General features: G+C 56.4%; 1 protein-coding gene across 5 annotated transcripts in view; it reads left to right on the top strand.

Annotated features, from left to right (window-relative positions):
* The window catches only part of STIM1 (stromal interaction molecule 1), a 138,702-nt gene extending 117,174 nt beyond the window's left edge, over positions 1-21,528 (top strand). Inside the window, exons 9-13 of one of the 5 annotated variants that reach the window (XM_025213767.1) lie at positions 737-837; positions 1,471-1,706; positions 2,605-2,685; positions 6,100-6,502; positions 16,031-21,528. In XM_025213767.1, the coding sequence (XP_025069552.1) occupies positions 737-837; positions 1,471-1,706; positions 2,605-2,685; positions 6,100-6,502; positions 16,031-16,559 (1,350 nt within the window). In that variant the 3' untranslated portion in view covers positions 16,560-21,528. The remainder of the gene's footprint in view (positions 1-736; positions 838-1,470; positions 1,707-2,604; positions 2,686-6,099; positions 6,503-16,030) is intronic. The other 4 variants (XM_014523925.2, XM_025213768.1, XM_006032072.3 and 1 more) reach the window with 4 other exon arrangements.
* Positions 21,529-21,821: the final 293 nt, after the last annotated feature.

Raw genomic sequence — 21,821 nt, 5'->3', positions numbered from 1 at the left:
TGGGAGCCTTTCCTGCTCCAGGTGTCACGGGCATAAGGGGCACAGCATTTGGCGGGGGAGGGCTTGTGTCTTTCGCTGCCATGAGTCACTGCTCTGTTTCCAGCTGTTTGAAATCTCCCAAGCCAAGTGAGAGCAGGCGGCTGCAGGGAACGAGCGCGGCGAATGTGCTTGGCTCAGAGGGTGCAGTACAGCCGCTAGATGACAGGACAAGTAGGAATTTGTCTGTCTTACCACAGCTCTTGTCAGGAGCACTTCAGCCTTTCAGCATTTTTCCCCCGTGCTGCGTCAGCTGCCGTGTTCACTGCTCTGGTTTGCATTATGGACCTCTCGGGCAAATGCACTAGACTGGGCAGATGGAAGATTTGCTTGGAGAGACTAGTTTCCAGTAGGCTCCCAGCCCCCTTCTCTTGGATAAACTCGTACCAGTAAGGCTTTATATCTGAGACGTGAGTCATTATCCCTGCTGCCATGGCTGGTGCTTTGCGCCACAGACTCTTGAACTCTGGCGACCCAATGAAGGGGCCAAGGAGGGCTGCGGGACCCAGGAGGCACTCCAGGTTCTGCTGTCTGGCACCACGGCCATAACATGCAGAAAGAAAGCGACCGTTCCAGCCCTGTGTGTGTGTGCAAACAGCTGCAGGGCTATTTCTGTCTCGCCCCGTCCAGAATACGGCTGCCCTGCAGGAAACACCCGGGCTGATTCTTTCAATGCTCTTTTCTCTGTTCACGTTTCCAGGCTGAAAAAATCAAAAAGAAGCGGAACACTTTGTTCGGCACGTTCCACGTGGCTCACAGCTCGTCCCTCGATGACGTGGATCACAAAATCTTAACTGCGAAGTGAGTGTCTGCTGCGTCTCTTCCTGCCAGCTCCTCCTTTCCTTTCCCCCACGTGCGGGAAGGTGCAGTACATGCGTGTATCCAGCGTGAGTTTCATTTTGCTCGGCTCTTGGAGGCGAGGCAGAGAGGGAACCTAGCTGTACAGAGCCCGGACCCCAAAAGAAATCATTAGGTAGCACATGTTCCACTCTAACTGCCCTTGCTCTCTGAGTTCGTTGGCTTTTTCCTGGCCTCAGTGCAATGTGTTGGTTTATTTGAGAGAGTTCTGTATACTTCCCCTTTGACAGACTGGGGGGACGTGTGAAGTACAAAAGCTAGCTGGTGACCTCTTATGTCCTCACGGTGCAGAGCTTCCGTCCCAGCCACTTGGAGTTGTTCAAGCTCTCAAGAGGCCGCTGAAGCATTCAATGAGGCATCAGTTGTAGACGGCTGCAGCTGGTTACCATCAGCCATATCCCTGCAAGTGGTCTGAAAGCACGGGAGAGCTCTGAAGTACAGCAGCCCAGGGAAAAGTGTGGGTCGAACCTCCTGACTCCCTTTCAGAGCCGGGGCATCCCTTGTCTCTTGTAATTCCACTGGCCCTTGTATTTTTTTTTTTTTCCATTTTATCCCCTCTTTGAATCTTGCTTTCAGGCAGGCCTTGAGCGAGGTGACGGCCGCCCTGCGGGAGCGCCTGCATCGCTGGCAGCAGATCGAGGTGCTCTGCGGCTTCCAGATCGTCAGCAACCCCGGCATCCACACGCTGAGCGCAGCCCTGAACATCGACCCCAGCTGGATGAGCATGCCCCGGCCTAGCCAGGCCCACTTCATCATGACCGATGACGTGGACGATTTGGATGAAGAGATCGTCTCTCCCATGTCCATGCAGTGTATGTATGCCTCACCGGGCGATGGTCACCGGGAAACCCTTTGGTGTACTGCAGCCTTGGGCACTCTGGGATGTGGTAGGGAGACAGGCAGGGGCAGCTGGATGGGAATGGTCTAGCTCAATTGGTTGTCGAGCCAACCCAGACAGCGTTACTCATACTACAGCTAATACGTCACCGTAGGCTGAGGACCTCGTGGTCAGAAGGCAACTTGACAAAGAGCAAGAGTGAATCCAAATGAACACGCACCCCCCCAAGTCAAATCAGGCTTTGATCCATGGGTGTTACAGGCCTCAGCCTGAGTTTCCAAGCATCCTGTCATTTGTGGTCCCAGCTTGAGACTCTCAGGCTGGGGTTTCTGGATGCTGAGCACCTCGTGGGGAAGCTGGGGTAGGTCTGAGCAGCTCAGCTCACTTGCCCCTGGGTTGGATGGTTTATGTTGCCAAGAGAGGTAACCAGCCCCTTTGCCCAGCTAGCCCTAGCATCTGTGAACTATAAACTCTTGTTGGACTCCTCAGTCAGCATCCCTGTAGCCCAGGGGTGAGCAGAATGGCAGATCTGGCCTGCGGCTGGACTCCCACTTCCCAGCAGCCCCTGCCTGTCTCCATGGAGATGGCTATGGGGTGTCGGGGCAGTCTGGCAGTGGCAGCCAGGAGGAGCTGCCACGAAGGGGCTGCTGGGAAATGGAGTCCGCCACGGTCCAGACTTTGCCCACCCCTGGCTTATCCCTACCATGGCCCCTTAGCTGGTTTCCATTGTCCATGGGCATGATCCTGCTCCATGCACTGGCAGATCACTTCCCCTCCAGTTCGTGATGAAAATGCTGTCAGGCGCCAGTGATGATTCCCCTTGTCAATCAACCTTTTCTCTCTCCCTCTGGACCCTGATTGGCTAACCCCAGACGCAGCCTGGCTCTTGGGGCGCAGGTTCAGCGACCGCTCGTCTCTCTCCTTGGAGGACCAGTCCCTCTGGAAATACCCTGGTTTGGTTCTCTTGGTTTTCTTCCTCTCCTCGTCCCACCCTTCGAACTAAAATCACACGCCCACATTTTCCAACTTTCCAGCGCACACAACTAATTTACGTGCTCCTCGCCTCTGAGTCGGCATCATCCGTACTAACCTCTGGGCAGAGTCTGCTGGGACAGAGAAGAATCATCCGTTTGCTTTGGACACCTCACGCTGAGGTTTATGCCAAGTTTTGGGCAGTGCCTTTGGTCGAGGCTAAGGTCCGAGTCCCTCGTTCCACCCAGCCAAGAGCTTCTGTGGATCCCTGTGGCAGAGATCAGGCTCTTTTGCAAAGAGAAATTCCTTCCACATTCAATTCCTAGTGCACAGGTCACCTCACTAGCCTGTCCCCATCCCTCCCACCATCCCCTGGCTCCTGTGGACTTCTACCTCTGAAATAATCCTCCCTGTCTCCTTGACTGTGGAGGAAAACTGAGGACGGGTAGCAGCAGCAGCAGTACCTCCTCTTTCAGGGCAGTTCCTCCCAGGGGCCAGGCCAGCAGTGGTCGGCATGGATTGATCTCCTGTATGGCTTTGCTGCCTCTGGTCCACAGTCTCCTCATCCCTGAGACTCCCTGGTTTGGCGGAGGTGGTGCAGGCAGCTCCGAAGGGCAGGACTCATTTCCAGTTCTCGCTGGCTCCGCTTCCCTTAGCGAGAGCGCGGTTCCAATACAAGACCCCGTCTAGGGGAGGCAGGAAGGGTACAGACTAATACTGCAGAGGGAGATCTCTTAAAATAGCCCGCCTGCTCCTGCCTGCCCACAAAATAGGCAAGATGCAAAGCATCTGGGGCCTCGCTGACTACTGCATTTCTCTGCCCGTTACAGCGATTCACCCCTGTGGCTTCAGTGCTGGACTACGGGGGTGAAAAGGGGTTAATGCAGCGGTCAGGGGGATTCATGCAGCAGGAGTTGGTGCTTCACATCAAGGCCTGCGGCAGGGATGTTCAGCTGGGATTTACAAAAACGCTTTTGCAAGGCGATGAGGTCGCACCAGAGCTACAAGCCCTCCAAGGCCACGTAGCAACAAGAGGGGGAGGCTTGACTTCTGGGTGTTAACAATAAGAGATTGGTAAACAGTCCCTGGGGCATTGCATTGCACAGGTACTGAGCTGGTGTATGAAGGGGGTGGTCGCCCCATGGAGGCTGGGAAGTGCCTCCACGGAGAAAGGCCCATAGTCCCCCCCAGGTCCTTTGGAGATCTCTGGCATCCCTCTTGCCCCATAAACGCAGCCCTCTGCTCCCGCTGCCCCTTGGGTTGTGGGCAGAGCACCTTTGGGGCCGTTGCTGAATGTCAATTGGAGAAGCTTGGGGCCGATGGCTTGAATGGCCCCTTGTTGTGGCATTCAGACCCCCTTCTCCAGCCCCTGTCCAGGAGAGCTTTTGGCAGCCTCGCTGGCCTGCCGGGAGTTGCAGATTTATCTGCATGTCAGCTCCGCACAACTTCATTGCGTTGCTTTTCTTTCCACTCAGGGTTCAGCGGGCAAGAAGTTCTTTATGCTATAAAGCGGTCCCGTAGAAGGGCTGCTGCTGACAGAGATCAGCGGGAGAGGAGCGAGGGGAAGCCCCTGGAGGATGCTGCATAGTTGACCCTGGCACTGCGAAGGCAGCAGCTTGCTTGGATTATTCCTGCCCTGCGTTTTCCCTGGCGTGTGATGCATCCCTTAGCTGTGCGAGGCCCTTTCCCCCAGGCACGGGTTTTTCACAGCAATACTGCTCTGGTTCTTCACTTCCCGAAAGAGCTCTCCCTGGAATTCATTTCTGAGCTTTTCTCTCTGCTCTTCTTTAACCGTGTTACATGACTTGTATGTATCTGCAGCTGCATCCACTGCTGGGGGGGGTGGGGGGTGGTCCTGAATTGGTGTCTCGCATCCAAAATGTGGTTCCGGGATGGAGGGCCCCAACCCAGCTTGGTCTCGGAGGTGTCTGAATGGAGCTGGGTGGCACTGAGGAGCCTTTGTTCCAAAGGACGACCCTGCTTCACAAACCACCAACATCCGTGCAACCACCTGCGCTTGTGCTGAAGAGTTCCCCTGGCTCTTACCCCTGGGTGCAAGGGAGTATGGCCCTGCAGTGTCAGCACTGCCCTGGGAGATCTCCTGGGTTCCTGGTCCTGTTCCTTGGGTTATTTCTGTTTTCCAGCCAGTGACTATATCATGCACCTTGCATAGACTCAAACCCAGGCCTCCTTCACAGAGGAGGGACCTCAGGGGCCACCTGATCCAGCCCCCAGGTGGGAACATGAGGCTGCAGAGGCATGCTCCCTCTTGCTCTCTCCCTGCCTACTGCATAGGGATCTTGGACACTAGGACCCAGGCAAATGGACTCCCTCTAGGTGCTTAGACTATAGGCAAGGGGATGCCTCTGAGACCAAACTGGGTTGGGCCCTCCGTGTAGCCACAGTCGCCCTTGTCTGCAGTGTGGGGACCCAGGCGGTGAAACCCATAGGTCCCAGCACATCCTGATGAATGTGGTCTGAGCGGCTTTGCAGATGCTTTTAGGCTCTGCAGAATACATCTGGCTCCTCTGAAGAATGTGCTCGGGTCAAGCAGAAGCTTAAGGCTTGATGCAGAGGTTGCTGGCTGAGGTGCTTTGACCTGCTAGACCCATTGCGTTTCTCTCGCCCGATCTGTGAACCCACCAGTGACAATGCTCCAGAGGGAGAGAACTGAGCTTGGCCCTCAGATCCCAGGATTAATTTGCAATTAGCCACCGCAAGCTGAGCACTTTTGGATCATGCAGTTTATTGGAAAACCAGCAAATGTGTTCATTTTTCAGAACATTGGAGATGCATAAGATGGTGAAAACTGGTAACCATCGCTACTAACCTTGGTTGAACCAACTTATGCATCTGCAGTGGTCTTCCCAACCCTCCAGTCCTGCAGACAAAGGTACGTGGCAAACAAAATCACCAGATGCTTGCATCTTAATTGAAGCTTTCCCCATGCTCGAGTCCTAGGGGAAAGTACTTCACCATCGAGGCGCTCTGGGCTGTTGTGGGATACGCCTGGTGTGGTCCTGTGGAGCCAACAGGGTAGGGGTAGAAGTCGTGCGAGTGAGGTCTGATTCTGGGTTCCCGCTCCAGTCTCATCTCTGGTAGGAGTATGTGTTAAGTCAGGGCAGGATCAGAAGCGGTTGACCTCTGGCAAGAACATCAAGCCTCACTCCCCACGGGCGAGGTCATTAATCTAGCACATCAAACCGGAGCCAAGACTTATGCTTTCACAGTGTCTAACACAGCACAGCTGATGCGGCGGCCAAAAGGGCCAGAGCTGTGCCCTGTCGAGATGGCTTAATAGCCACGACCGGTGTTACCGGCCCGTGCCACCTGGCTGATTTGGTGCGCAGGGGCTTCCCCCACTGCATTCAGCCTTCTCCTCTCTCTCCTTACAGCCCCTGTTTTGCCGAGCGGCGTCCGCCAGCGCCTCGTGGACCCCCAGCACGCCCTTGGATCTCAGAGGTTGGTAGAGAGTTACATGCAAGGCCAGAATGAGTTGGGCCAGCCTGTTCATTACCTGGCAGGCCGAGCGTCTCTCCGTCGAATGCACAGCCTCACCGGTGGACCGTCTCTCAGTTCCGACCTGCACGGAACCGGCCCATCGTCAGCCACCACCACCACCTCTTCCTCCTCTTGCTCTTCTGCCTCCACCACCACTGCATCTGCTCCTGCTTGCCATGCTCACCCTATCTATTACCATCACACCACCTCCTCTTATTTCCTCCAGATGGACTCCATCCCCGACCTGCCCCCTCCTGACGTCACCTCTGGGATCCGCTGTCGCACTGAGAGCTTTGGGTATATCGCTCTTTCTTTTCTAGCCCACGCCTGCCTGCTGTGGCTCAGGATCAATGCTTGCTCTGATGTTCTTCCTCCTAGATCCCTTGTTCCTTTGGGCTTTAATCATGTCGTGGTTTGTTCAGGCTTTTGCTTCTTTAACCTCTCTTCCATGTACGTGGACCCTCTTAAGATTGCCGCTGGTTCAGAGTGTGGCCCAGGTGTCGCATCTACCAGCCCAAGGGCAACAAACCGAGGAGGCGTTGTGGTCTTAGCTGTAGATGGGAATGCCTCCGCACATCTGTCTCTATGTAAATTAGTCTTATTGGGGCGATGTGCCTACATGATCAAAGGTAACATAACTAATCGAACAAACACTGACCTTATTTGAAGCCTTGTCTTACCTGTGGGTCTTCGTAAGAAAATTGCAAAGGAAATCTAAGGAATGGAAGCAGTTAATTACCGGGTAGAGTCGCTGGACCACGTTAATGGTCATAGTGACATCGCAGCATCCTGCGGCCCTCGGGTACTGCGCACCCAGCAGCGTCTGTGGAAGTGTAGAGCGAAGAGGGATTCTCCTTGCACAGCCCCGTTGGAAGGGACGGAGGAAACGGGTCTGAGCAGCAGCAGTTAGCCTCTCGGTGCTAAGTCAACAAGCCTCCCTCTGCTCCTTGAGGGCCTGCGGTGGGTACTCGAAGGCCTGTCTGAAATGACAGACCCACCATCCCGCACCTGATTGGCATGGCTGCGGGCAGTCAGCAGGGCTGGCGAGCGCTGAATGGCCCCTGGAAACTGGATTCCCTTTTCTGCGAGGCGGCAGAAGCCCCCGGCAGGGCAGGGAAGCCTGCGCTCCATGGCTCACGCTTGTAACTGTGCAGCTGAAACTGAGGCTCGCGCTGCCCTCTAACGTTCAATTTACACCCGGAAGACGGGCAGACGTAACTTTTACCCGCTTTCAAAGGGGAGGGTGAGCTGCCCTGGATAGCGCGTACCAGCTGCTGTGGTGCAGCTGTTACCTCTGCATGTTCCTTTTGATGATACAAGGAGAGCAAAACTGTTGCAACTTTAATTCTGCCTGAAACAAGATGAAAGTTACTGTGGTTTTGCTACACTTGATCGTTATAGGCCCTACAGGTTACACTGAGGCAGTTGGTAGTCACAATATTTGGCAGTGAAACGATAGGATTAAAGGTGTTGGGTGTAAAGCCTACAAATTGGGTTTAATAGCAGCAGGCGCTAGATGGGGACCGGAGTTCACAGCGGGGTACGGCAGAGTGACTGCCGCTGAGGCGTGTAGCCATGGTCCAGTGCTAGAGCCTGGGACCGGGAGTCTGGGCCTGTGGGTTCTCTTCCTCCTGCAGACTGGGTGACCCCGGGCAAGCCCCTCGGTTCTTCGATCCTCTGATTCCTCCCTTTTCGCATTGGAGATCTTTCTCCTCGAGCTGGAGCATGTGGTCAGGTCCTTGTGGGAATGAGCCCTTCCAGGAAGTGCAGAGCCCCCGTGTTGCATTTACCTACCCCCCTAACCACTACATCTGTATCACAACATGGCCGGTATTAGTCCCCCTGCTTGTAGATACTCCCACAAGATGTTCAGTGCAGTGGCCCTACGCAGGCTCACTCCCTGACTGACCACGTCCCTGAGGCAAGTACTGTTGGGTAAAGAAATTGCTGATGGACCAGAGCAACCACCAGGCTTATGAGCAGCAGCGCTTGCAAAGTATATGAGCAGGAGCAAATCCTGCGTGGTGGCCGTGTGCACTGGATTTCGGGGAAAACCTTCACAGTTAGAACAGGGAGGCAGTGGAATAGATGCCCAGGGGAGTTGTGGACTCTCCGCTGGAGGGGTTGAAGGAGAGGCTAGACAGATACTGGTCGGGGATGATCTAGGCGTACCAATGCCTGTGTGCTACTGTGGGGATTTCCTAGGCTTTTTGGCTTTGCTGCTTGCGTCCCCCCGCTTTCTCCTACACGTGTCAGGGTGGTTTTTAAGTCTTCCCAGAGGCACTGGATGTTGGTTGCTGCCCAGGCTGGGGGTGGTCACTGGCCTTGCTGGGTCCTGGCTAGAGGGTCTTGTCCCTCTGCTCAGGGTTAAATCAGTCGCCATCAATAGGGTCGAGAAGAAATTTTTCCCCCTGCTCAGACTGATACGGACTGGGGGGCTTTGCTTTCCTTTGTACCGGGGAACCTGGCCTCTTCCTGGGAACTCTTGAGCATCTATTAACAGCTTTTATAGAATCGGGACATTGGCCACTGTGGTCCCCCTGCTTTTCCCCGGGGCAGGTTTGGGCCTGATGTCTGTGTCGTGTCAAGGTGAATTGTGTAGTTTTGCTAAGAGGTCAGATAATGGCTTTGTCTGGGCTGGCTTGGACAGGGCTGATCCTGCCTCAGGCAGGGCTTGGACTAGCTGGTCTCTGGCAGCCCCACGGCTCTAGGATTCCTTGATTCTGGGGTAAAGAAACCACGTGAAAGTCCACAGGTGAAAATGGCACCACAGCAGAGTCTTAAGCTGCAGCATCTTGGTTCATTTACCAATGCTTATTTAAGCCTAACCAAAACCAGACAAGCCCAAATTTAACTGCTTGCTAATTGCAGTTAAATCAACCCCATCTGAGTCTGAGTTTAATACAAAAAGGCTTGAAAATACTTTCTGTGACAAGAGGCAAGCCCCAGTTCATTGATACAATACAAAGAAAACCCCAGGGAGGAGCTGACCGTCAGCCTGACGTGCCGTTCGCCATTAGGCAAGCCACTCTCTAAACACGACCAGTTACTCAGGGGAGCAGCTTAGTCTTTAGGGCTGGGTCTGTCTGACTGCCGACCGGACACAAGGCCTGGTCCTTCAGCTCTTCCAGCCACAGACAGAAGGGTGCAAGCTTGATGCTCGCATCGCACAGAGGGACTGCAATAATCTGCCTGTCGCTGGGACAGGCCAACCTGGGATGAACCCTTCTGTTGTTACCTGCACGTTATTTCTAGCTGAAGGAAGAGAGGAATCGGTTTGTTTCTGCTCTGGGTGCAGGCGGTGCGGATCCTCTCTCCACTTGTTGTTTGGGAGGTCGCATCCGTTGGGCATGAATGGCTGTGTCGTCCAAAGCGCACCCAGGCTCGTTCCCCGCTGCTGCTCTGCTGGCATTTGTGTCCAGCTGCATCTTTAATGGCCCCAGCCTTGCAAGCCAGAGAGCAAGCCAGTGGATTCTGTTGTATAGAAATCTCAGCCTTTTCTGAACCTCACTCCAGCTTGGTAGCACCCTCGCTAGAGGCGAGCACAGCAGAGGGGAAACTAGTGGAAGGCAGGGTAGGCTTGTACCTTATAGACTAACCAAAGTAGATATATATGGAGGGGAAATGAGTACAGAGAAGCCACCTAGGAACCCAGATGTCCTGACTCCCTCCCCGGTGCTCCAGACTGATGTATTTATGGATCCCGTTTGCTCCAGCAGATACGGATGAGGGCAAGGCTTGGTCAGGGAGATTGTCTCGTATAGGCTCGTCCTTTTCCCCGGGGGGGAAAGTGTCATTTTGGAGAACTGGCAAGTACTGAGCTATGCGTTTTTTCCCCCCCCCCCACCTTCCGTGTCCTGCACGCAGCTGCCCAAATACATTCATGGGGTTAAAACCTATTTGCAATGAACAGTTGACAGGCATCTTCTCGAAAGACCGGGCCCAAGCACGGCCAGCAGATCAGACTTGCCTAAACACCTCACTGTTTGCTTCTCTTTTGCAATTGGCTTCAGAGGATCCGGCACAAATAAGGTCAGAGCTGTTCTGATTTCGAAGGCTGGTGTGTGTCGTTCAGTGTCAGTCGTGGATGACGGGGCTGGACAGCCTGCCGGGGGGAAGAGGGGCAGGGACGGATGCTCTGTGCACAGAGGTTTCTGCTTCCCAGCGCCTGCGTTCAAATAGCACCAGTGGTTTCAGCCAGGTGGAGAAGGGGAGGCAGCCAGCCTGGAGGTAGAGAAGGAGCCCATAGAGCAGGGAGCTGCACACAGCTGTTTTTGTGGGTTGGGGGATTAACGATGGGGTTACCTCTCTTCAGGACCCTCTTACACTGTGCAGAGGAGAGCAGCATGGCTGAGCAGCACGGCCGGGATACCTCTGCTGTCGGGGAGCCTGTATCTCACTGGTACCATGGGCTGGGGGCGTAGTCTTATGGTTACAGCCCCTAGCTGCAAGGGCAGGGAAATGGCCTCACATCGGCTCCTTCCACCAACCCAGAGAGCTCTGGAGTGACTCGGCTCAGGTCCTTTCTGATGTGGGAGATGAGACAGCAGCAGACGGGGCAGATGAGGACCCACCCCCTCTTTTCTCCCCCTTGTCATTCTTCTGCCTCCCCCATGCTGGTTTCTTATCCATTCTTTTCTCTTTGGGCATTTGCTTCTCTCCACTCATGCCGACCCATTCCTACGCCCCTTGTCCATTCCCCTCGATCATCCCGGATGCCCACAGTTGTGACATAGGAAGAGCAGGGTTGGGTAGGATTGCACGGCGATCTACAAAGCTGGCGCTTGTCCCCCTCTATCGATCTCTTACCTTCATGGGCTGGGAACGCGTTTGGCCACCTGAAGAAAACCCGGCAGACGCTGTAGCAGGGAGGCCGACCTTTCCCAAAGTAGGTGCCTGAAGCTAAGTGTCCTGAGTCCTTGCTCTGGCACTCGGGATAGTCTCCTGCTCTTCAAAAGGGCTGAACGTCTGGTAGCTCCCTGTGACTTAGCAGCGGGGATTTTCTGGAAGCCCTGGGGGACTGGAGTGCACATCCCATGGACTTCTCCATTGCTCCGAGCCTTTGAAATTCAGGATCGCCATGCCAAAGCAAGCCTGTCTAGCTGAGAATAGCCTAGCTGTCTTCACCCTGCCTTGGTGAAGGGGGATTGAGCTACACACCCTCTCCAGGTCCCTCCCAGCCCTATGTGTGTCACTCAGTAGGGACTGCTGCCTGCTCGGCCTTTCTGAAATCGGGCCACCGGCCCAGTTGCCAAAACAAAGAGTCAGTCAGTGCCTATTTCTGAATGCATTGGTCTATTGACTTTGATTGGGATAACTTCATCACGAATTGGCTGGTCAAGGAGCTGCAGTAGAACAACGCAGCAGTGCCCAGTGTCGAGTCCTCTTCCAGCTGTGCATTCAGCTCTGGGTGTACACGTGCTCAGCAAACCCCAGACGGGGGGCTTCGTAAGGAGAAGTTTTGTCAATCTGTCCCAACTGCAGGCTATAAATCAGTGCTGAGCCAGCCTCTGCTCCAGTCCCTTCTCCACCACTCGTGATCTAAGGGGCAGCGCCAGCGTTGGCAGCTAGCGTAGCTTGCTTCGGCTCTGCTGGGGTGAGCAGGGTTCATTAATGGTGCTCGTTTGATTTAGCAGCGCTGTCGTGGTGTAGCCCTGATGGTCCACAGAACATGCGAGTTGCAAGATTCGTTTGGGGATCCCTTTAATTGGACCAATTGCATAGCTCAGAGGGGTGAGAGCTTGTCTGGCATCTCTTCCAGCCCGTTTTAGGATAATTAAGTGTCTTCAGGGAATCCAGGGAGACATCTGTCTTTAGTTTCCTCTCCCAATTCCTTCCCTACCACTCCTTTAGTCTTCATTTTGAAGACATGGGCTCCCTCAGGTGCAGTGTTTTCATGCCCTTCTGCAAACTCAAGAAGTCTAGGGAGGTGTGAAGCCAACCTGGGCCCAGAAACCCCTCAGTGACAGCTTCAGGAGCTCTCAGAGATCCTTCCCGCAAGGCTTTGTCTCGTAGGAAGGTTCAGAAGGGAAAGGACGAGTGTCTGGGAGGAGGCAAGGGGGGTCCATACCAGGCCCAATATTTCAACAGCCGAGGAGAGAGGGATCCGCTAGGCCCCTGTGAGCTCACCCTTGGGTCTGTGAGGCCTGCAGTTTGCACCAGCATGGCACCACACGTCCCTTTGTCTTCGGCACCAACCAGAGAGCGCATTTCTACTTCATCACCACGTGACACGGTGATGCTAGATTTGCCGTTGGCTCCTTCGGTGCTTTAAAACCATCACATCAAGTCACAGCTCTTTCCATGGGGCTAGTGTGCTTAAGACCTACCATTTCCTGTAGCCAGCACAGAAGGGAACAATGTGCTCCGGACCCTAGAGACCACGGATTTCAGCAGCGATTGACCCGTCTGCTGTGACCGTCCCCATGTGCCGATCTGTGCGTGCCTACATCAGTCTATGGCCAACTGCCATCGCGTCTGGCCGTCTTTGATGCCAAGTGCCCATTTACAAATGGATCAAGTGGAAGCACCTTTGGCACGTCCAAGACTTTCTGTAAAGTACAGAAGCTCTTCAGATTCCTTGAGAGACCGTTCATAAAAAACCTCAGACATTCCTCCCACCACAAAGCCAGCTGGAGCCATCTCCCCATCCATAGGTCTCCATTACAGGCAGCCAAGACCGTACGGCAGGCTCCTGCTGTTATTCTGCAGATGGGTAAAAGCAGAGAGAAAACGTTTCTCATCAGTGAGGCAGCGTTCCTTCTGCACCGACTCCGCTTGCAGTCACAGCAGTTGATGAGAGAAGCAGACGGATGCAGCCAAAACGCGTCAGCGACTTGAGAGAGAGCGTATCTCTGCATGACTGTTTTTTGATTAACGAGCCATCAGCCAGTAACGGCGATGCGTCGATTTCATTAATGCTAACAAACGAGGGCAGTTTGCTAACAAACTTCCAGCAGCGTGTGGACCGCTTCGTGGCCTGCGTTAGTGAAGGCAAGTCCGCAGCAAGGGCTGCTCGAGCGATGACCTTGGAGGCTGCAGAGAGTGATCGCCGTGATGTTAATGGTGTTTTAGGAATTTGGCCACTGCAGAGGCGGCACGGGTGATGGTGGAAGACCTTCCATTTTATGGCAACACGTTATCTAGCAAGAAGGCAAAGGAATCTCCCCGTACGTTAAAAGGTGAACACCACGCTTTATCCCTGGGGAATGTGCATCTATAACCAAAGCCAGCCCACTACGAACTTACCCCAAATGCAGATATACTCCACGGTGATTTTGGCACTAATCTTTAGGTGAATAACCACAAAAATGTCGACAGGTGGGAAGGGCCTGCTCCGTGGTACCTCCAGCATCAGCTAAGCACATGCTTTGACAGGACCTTTAAGGTCAGTTCATCATTTATTGCTATATCCGCCCACCCTCCCCATCCCTCTACTCCATATCGAGAGCGCCTGCCGCTTCATCGAAAACAGGATGAGGGACAGAGATGCCCCGATTTTCACCAGGCTCCGCAATCTAGTTCTGCGACCCATCCTCCCTGCAGAGCCGCCCCCCACCTCGCAGCAGCTTACACGAGAAGGAAGCGATGCTGTCTTCCAGCTGGGGTGGATCAAACTTGTGCCTTCCCAGACTAAAAGGAACGGTTTGTTTTCCTCGTCCTTGCTGGACCCCACGAAGGCAGGTGGATAAAGACCCGTTGTGGACCACGGAAAGTGAAACGCTTTCACCTGCGGTATCGGGTTATAGAACAGCCAATTCCTTGATCCCGTCACGAGATCGAGAGAGTTGGTTTGCAGCTCTTTCCGCACGAAGCATGCCTCCTTTTGCTGCCAACGTGCACCTGCAGGTCCCTGACGAGTCCACGTGATTGCCAGCCGCAAGGTGCCCCCTTTCAGTCTTTCACCAGCGCGGAGGGTTCTCCGAGGTCATCTTGCACCTGCAGTGCTGGAGGCTGCAAGGGAAGAGAGGAATGTGGAAAAGACCCTGGTCGGACCCAGGTCACTGCCTTCCAGGTCACTCCTGACTTACCAAAGGGATTCGGGAACTGGCAAACGTGAAAGCTAAGAGATCCCAGATCCCGCCCGCCACGACCCCCCAACCGAAATGCAGTCCTTGATCTCCAGCGCAGTTGTGCTTTACCTGCTGCGTCCCAGGGCATCTAAGTGCAGGCGTCACCCATCGGGGAGCTTGTTCCCAACCAATGTGAAGGAGAAACGCAATGGGTTTTCTTTCGGGAACACCCTGAATTGCAGGCTTATTGAGGGATGCCTTCCTGACTCGGCTTGGTTTTTCATCCCTCGCGGTACTTCCAAGAGTCCCACGAATCTTTTTGAGGCCTTGACCCTTATGATTGAGAAGGGCCTTGGCCTTTTGACTTGCCCAAAATTAAACTATTCAGGAAACACCCTGGGATATTTTTTCTCCTTCACGTAGAGAAGGGAGTTGGCACTCAAAGTGCATCTTGGGGTGCATCCAGCTCTGCTACGGCCTTCCTAGCACTCCTCATCTTAGCAGCATTATTATCGGGCAGACCCTGGGACCGTGGGCACGCAGAGCGCACGCACAACCTGCGCGGCGCGGTGCATCCCTGAGGAGGAGAGCACGTCTCAAAGGGCTCCGGGTGCTGCCAGTTCCCCGGCTTCCCCTGCATCCTCATCCTTCCACTCCTCCCCATCCTTCCCCCATGTCTCTCATTTCCTTCTTCTGGGCCGTTGGCTCCAGCTACCACAAAGTACCAATAAGATGGGCACGTAGCAGCAAGCTCCATAGTAGCAGTAATAGTACGGAGGGGCTGGAGCTAGCCTTAAAGTGGCCAGCTTGGGTCCTGGTAGCCGTCTAGCAGGACTCATTTACCCTGCTTCTAGTGTGGCGGGATGGGTGCTGGGCCTGGCGGCTGCACCCATCTTAATCAGACCTACCCCACCCTGAAGGCTGGCGGCGGCTGAGGCTGCGAGGCCGTATCTGGCTCTCCAGGCCGCCTGCTCCTGGAAGGACCTAGGATAGCGGCAGGACCGGGCTGCTCCACGCTTCCCTCCTCCCTCAGCCAAGACCAGGCGACAGGCGGGTGGATTGGGGGAGGGCGCAAACCCCTGTGCAGCGGCGGATGGCTTGCAAGCAGCTCCCAAGGCAGCCGTGTGTCGAGCACCCCTTCGGGCATGGCTTTGTGTGGGGAGGCCTCCCCTCTAACTACGACGCTGGGGGAATAGAGGTGGGAGTCGTCGGCGGCGTGGTCGCCCCCCCCCCCCCCCCCCCCCCCAGCCTCTCGAGCGGGGCCGGGGGCAGCAGCCAGGCTAACGCTGTCCGTCTCCGAGCGGGGATGCGACACTTGCCTGTTGTGGGCGGAGCGGGGCGGGCGTGCAGATGCAAGGCGGGGAAACGCAGTGGAATTCTGCTCCGAGTCCGGGACCCCGGCCCTGCTCCCCCAGCTCTGAATTCCCCGCAGCCACCGGGAGCACCACGCTGGGGGCGCAAATTGACACTGGGAGGGTGCAGCCTCAACGAGAACTCCCGGGGAACCTCACGGCTCCAGGCTGCGGTGGGGGCCGCGCTGCCGGTCACCCCTCGCTCTCGTCCCTGCAGCAGGAGCCGGCCTGGTTGCACCTCACGCCTCCAGTGGGGCCAGGCCGTCTGCCCTGGGGGGTTGCCCATCGGGACCCCCACGGCAGAGCGGGACCGTGCCGGACTCCCCGGCCCCGGGGACGTTCCGCTGCGTTGCCCGCCCGGGCCTTGCTGCTGCATCCGTGTGCATGGGAGCACGTGTGCATGTGGGGGTGCCAGGCCCCGGTTCTAACGCGCTGTCTTCTTCTCCCCCCATCCGCTGCAGAGACCTCACTCGCTCCGAGTCCGACTCCTCTATCCCGCACATGAGCGACCACCAGCGCGTCTGCAGCCCTGCCTCCAAGCTGCTGGTGGCCAGGCCCAACCTGCTGAGCCGGAGCACGGAGGAGGCGGCTGCCGCCCTGTGTGGCCCCACCTCCAACGGCGGCAGCCGGCACGCCGAGGCCTTTGCCCCGGAGCGGCTGGCCGAGAGCCCCCGGGTGAGGAACAAGGCGATGGTGGTGAACCACGGCTTGGCGAAGTCCTGCAGCCTGGGCGAGATGGGCCAGGCGGCAGGCAGCAAGCACAGCCACTCGGATTCCTCCCGCTCCCACAGCCCCAGCTCCACCGAGCCCGACACCCCGTCCCCCACCTCTGACTCCCGGCCCGGCAACGCCAAGATCACCCGCATCCCGCAGCTGGCCGCCAAGAAGAGCCCCGGAGAGGATGACAGCGGCTCCACGGGCGAGGAGACTGACTCCAGCCAGGGCAAGAAGAAGTTCCCCCTAAAGATCTTCAAGAAGCCCAAGAAGTAGGAAGCCGAGGAGGCGGACCGCGCCCCTGCCACGGCCTGGCCCGGCGCCACGCCAAGGGACAGCCCTTCCGCTCGCTGCCACCCGCGCCCTCTGCCCCCCGCGGGGAGGACCGGCTTCACCCTATTTATTTCCCAGGCGCCGGGAAGCCAGCCAGCCCCTCCGCGGGCCTAGCCCCTCGCTTCTCTGTGCATGGCTTCTGGCTGCTCTGTCCTCGCGCGGCCTCGTGGCGCGGGGGCTTCAGCTCGGCGGGGGGTGGGGGTGGTATATTTTGGTTCTCTCTTTTTTTTTTTTTTTTTCTTCCTAGCTGCCTTTTTCTGGACTCTGCATCAGCATGAGACCCTGGGTGGGCACGGAGGGGGCACTCGGGGGGGCCCACGCCGCTTGTGCCAGCCCCCGACCCCCTTCGGAGGCGAGGCGGGAGCATCCTGGGTACCGGGCTCTCTGGCCCCTCGCAGCGGCTGCTTCTGACGCTTGATGCCTCGCGGAGCGCCCCCACTTGCGTGGCTTGGGAAAGGAGCAGGAGCCTGCTGGCGCGGGGAGAGCGTCAGCCCACGCCAGCCCACCCGGTTCCCAGCTGCTCCCGTGCCTGCCTGGCGGAGAAAGGGGCCGTGGGGGCGAGATGCCGGCTTTCCCTCCTGCCCGCGCCTCTGGCCTTGTCTGAGGCCCAAAGCCTCTTGTACCCGTGCAGCAGAGCCGCACAGCCCTGCTGGAATGATGGGAAGGAAACACTGAGGCAGGGGGACAACCCGTCCTTGCTCTAGGGCTCAGGCACCTGCTGCTATTCCTGGGGGGCCACTAGCTCCCTTGTCCCAAGCCTTCCAGCGGCCTCCCCGCGCACCGGGCCGCATCCTGCCCCCAGCTGTGTACAGCGAGGGCGTGAGACACCTTGCAAAGGGGCACATGGGCCAGGGTGCAGGACGGAGTAAGAGGCATCAGCCGCTGCTTTGTGCGCGTCAGCAACCGGGGACTCGACCAAGTGCCTGCACTGCCCACACCCACAGGCGGGAGGGAGACGCCAGGGCGCAGGATGGGCATGATCAACAGGGGAGCTGGGGGCCCCGGGGCCTGCCGGCCTGGGCGAACCTCGTGATGCAGGGACCGACGCCGGCCTCGTGCCTGCGGACTCGCCCCGAGCCAGCTCCGCGCGCCCGCGGCAGCCCCCTCCCCATCGGCGGTGTTTGTCATGCCGTGAGACTTTTAAACCAATAAAGCATGTCGGGGATTTTACCTGCCGTCTTAGCCCGTGCTCCTTCCTGCCGGGCTCAGCTGGCACGTGGCTCCCTCCTGCCTCCGACCCCGAATCGGGGGCACCACTTGTGGCTGGCACGATGCACTGGCAGCTTCCACCGCCCGGCAGGGCAAGGAGTGGCCCTGAGGTCCCAGGCCGGAGCCCGCGGTACTGCTGAGATCTGGCTAACGCAGCGATCCTGGGGACCATCCAGCACCGCATCAGGCTTTGCAGCTTATTCTTTGGGCCTTGCTGCTGCGCCAGGCTCCAGAGCAGAGATGCCCCAGGGGCGCAGGTGCTGGGCTGGGGCATTAATTATGTCCACAGGACACCCCGGGGGCAACAGGTGCTGGGCAGGGAAAGCACGTGGCCCTTTTGACCCCATGTCTCCCAGCAGTGGGAGAGACCAAGGCCAGCTGTGTCCAGGGTCCGGGCCTGTATGCCAGGATGCTGCATCTTCCAGGCCGAGCTCTGTGCTGGTTGGGTTGTGCCACAGGAGGTCCAGGGACAGGCGATCCCAACCCATAGCACAGGCTCCTGCCCTGCCCACCACTTGGGCCCCAGTGCTGCTGATGGAGGCAGCCTATGGGCAGCCTGCAGCCGCCTCTAGTGACAGGGACAGATGCTGCTGACGGCAGTGGGATGCCGCTGTGGCGCAAGCCATGAAGCCACAGTGGCCCAGCTTGTTTGCTGTGTTCCCTCCTGCCCCTGCCAGCTGGGTGCTGCTGGGGTGTTTCCCCCTTCATAGAAATCCCAGAGCAGCGGGGCTGGAAGGGAGCTGCAGAGGTCACATCTAGTCCAACCCCTGCCTGAGGTAGGATCAGCCCTGTCCAAACCAGCCCGGACAAACCCACTGTCCAACCTCTGGGCCACATGACAGTCACCCCTGCCCTGACACAGCACCAGGCATCACACTCCACCCTGCCACAGGGAAAGCAAAGGGACTGAGGCCATCAACGTCCTGCTGCCAAAAGATTGTTAACAGACACTCGAGAGATCCCAGTCAGGGACCTTGCCCCAGCTACAGAGGAAGGTGAAACCCCTCAATCCATCTGAATCTGACCAGGGGGGAAAACCCCTTCCTGACCCCAAATGTGGCATTGGTCTGACCCTGAATGGAGGGGCAAGACCTTCTAGTCAGGACCCTCCGGGGCTTGGTCCCAGCAGGAGCATCAGCACAGCCCAGTCCCCATCTCCAGCCTGGGCTGTAGCCAGCACCTTGGCGGGGAGGCTTAAAAACCCTCTGACACGTGTCGCAGCAAGAGGGGGGAGGACAGCAACCAGCAGAGACCAGAAGCCTGGGAAATCCTCATAGTAGCACACAGGCATCACTGCGCTTTACAACACGGAGCTATTACTCAGCCCTAGTCACGGGGCAGGAAATTACCATGATCAGTTCTGCACTGATTACCGCAGAACGAGGAGCATGCAAGGAAAGTGGAGAAAACACCACCACTAAGCACTGCACGCCCCCGGTTAGCAGCTATCCAGTTGAACCCCTGCATCCTGAATTTGGTGCGTGGGCTCAGAGCGTTAAGATGAGACACGAGGCGAACAGAGGCCCTCCAGGGACCTCCCCAAACCCAGCACAGAGCTTGGTCTCTGGTCGCAGCTGCTTGTGGAGACATCTCGCACTCTGACCCTTGCACTCGGTTGCTGGGCCACTGCCCCGGGGCCACCTGTCACCAGCCAGCCAGCGAATTCGACATTGCAGGACTGCTGCACTCACTCCTGGCGCCACAGGATGTGACAGAGAGAGGATTCAAGTGCCCCTGGCCTTGCAGCTCTGAGCTGCCTGGCTCTGGAGGGGGAAACCCTCCTCTTATCCCAGCTTACACCAGCTGGAAAGGTCTCAGGAGGAAGAGAGCATGAATGGCTCCTTTCTGCCCACCTGGCAGTAGAGGCTGAGGCGGACAGTCCTTGCCCAGGCTCCCAGAGAGCACTGGCCTGGTCCTACCCGCTTAGGGCACTGGAGAACGAAGCCAGACCTCAGTGCCCCCTCCGCTGCCCAGGGATCATGCAGGGGCATCATGCCCTGTGGAGACAGTGAAAGGAGTTGCCTGGGAGGAATTTCCAACACCCAAAGCCAAGGAAGGGTGCAAGGCTGGCAGGAGAGGACTGGAGCACAGCCTTTGCTCACCTGGACGCCAGGTGAGGCCCCGACCCAGCCCAACTGGTCACCTAGGACTCACTCGCAATCCACCCTGGCCCAGCTTCCAATGCATAAAGGAAACACTGACCATTTCTGAGCATGCAGCAGCGAGGGAGCTTCAGCTTCAGGCTGTTACCCTGGTTGTTCACCATCTGCAAACCCCTGAAACAGGCTGGGGGGGCTGCAGGCAGGGTCCATGCTCCGAGAAACATGCCGATTTGTCAAGAGCTCCAATCTCCAGCAGGTGCTAGGAGCCCAGCTGGTTAATTAGCTGTGGGATTCATTAATTGATGAGTATCTCCACAGTTTGGCAAGTGCAGGATGCTCTCAGGGTGTTAATTACCCTCCGTTCATATCCCATGAGTTGGCGGGTTGCAAAGAGGATCAACATGGGGAAGAAACTCAGAGCCCATAGGGGGTCTCTGACCCTGTACTGGCCCCTTCCTTCTCTCCTGCTTCATCCCCTCATTGATGGGGCAGTGATGAGTATTGCACTTTGCGGCTGGGGGCAGGTTCAAATCCTACTGAAAAGGATGGATGGTCCACCAGGCACTTCTCCACCACAGACTTCTTGTGCTGCCTTGGTCAAGTCCCTGCGGGGGGGAAACAAGTTGCCCTCATTATACATCAGGTTCAAAATCCAAGTCAGCAGTAAAACCCGCTCAAGCACCTGAGTGAAAACATGCTTGGGGCTGTACAGCTGCTGTGCAGCTCAGGGCAACCCCCCAACCCACTTAGCAAACCAAATATTTTGATGTCTAAATCCTTTAGGATTCTCCAGTTTGGGGCAGCAGTGCCCCTGTCTCTCACAGGTGCCTCGCTCAGGGTGGGAGACCAGGGCTGAAGTGTGGTAGAGAGGGGGGAGTTTACAGCGAGGATATTGGCAAGTCCCTGCCCTGACGGGGGCTGTGCTGATAAAGACATAAAGGGCAGCGTGTGTCGCTCTGGTGCTATGATAATGGAGTTATTTCAGCTACTAGGAGATCCCTTAACCTTAAGCCTTCATACAGCTTCAAGCTCTCCCCACTGCTAGATATGTCTGGCCATGGGTGGATCTAGGATTTTAGAAAGAGGGGTCCAGGTGGTGTGGTGCATCATCGCCGCATATAGCACAGCATGTATTCTTCTCCAGTGAAAGAGAAACTAGAAGCTTTACTAAAATGTTAGAGGGTTAGCGCCATATTATTCATAGATTCATAGATGTTTGGGTCGGAAGGGACCATAGCAGATCATTGAGTCCGACCCGCTGCCCTGGGCAGGAAAGAGCGCTGGGGTCACACCACCCCAGCAAGGTACATGTCTAGCCTCCTTGTAAAGACCCCCAGTTTAATCAGAATGAAAACAAATTTGATTACTGGAATGTGCACTGATTTGCCAGATTAGATCTATCGAGTTTTAAGAACCATAACAAACTAGGCAAAAAATGGTCAAAATAGTCAAAAGATATTGTCTCCTGTAGCCATTATAGTAAATGCACGTCTCTTATTTAGATTCATAAAAAAAAATCTAGCCTTCTTGAGCATCTGGATAGTGCCTCTAATACTTCACTGCCAGTCATTTTTACACCTGAGTTCATATGACCACATCTGAGTGAAGGTTTTAGGTAGAGCGGAATGCTAAATGGGCAGAAGCAATTGGTGACGGACAGGGGGGACAAGGCTGAACTCCTCAACGAGTTCTTTGCCTCACTGTTCCTAAGCGAGGGGCACGACAAGTCTCTCACTGGGGTTGTAGAGAGGCAGCAGCAAGGCACCAGACTGCCATGCGTAGACCTGAGATGGTGCAGAGTCACTTGGAGAAACTGGATGCCTTTAAGTCGGCAGGCCCGGATGAGCTCCATCCGAGGGTGCTGAAGGCACTGGCCGACATCACTGCACAGCCA

The sequence above is a fragment of the Alligator sinensis genome, unplaced genomic scaffold, assembly GCF_000455745.1.
Source record: "Alligator sinensis unplaced genomic scaffold, ASM45574v1 scaffold364_1, whole genome shotgun sequence".
NCBI lineage: Eukaryota > Metazoa > Chordata > Crocodylia > Alligatoridae > Alligator > Alligator sinensis.
The sequence above is the reverse complement of the archived record's forward strand: the minus strand, read 5'-3'. Positions and strand labels throughout refer to the sequence as shown.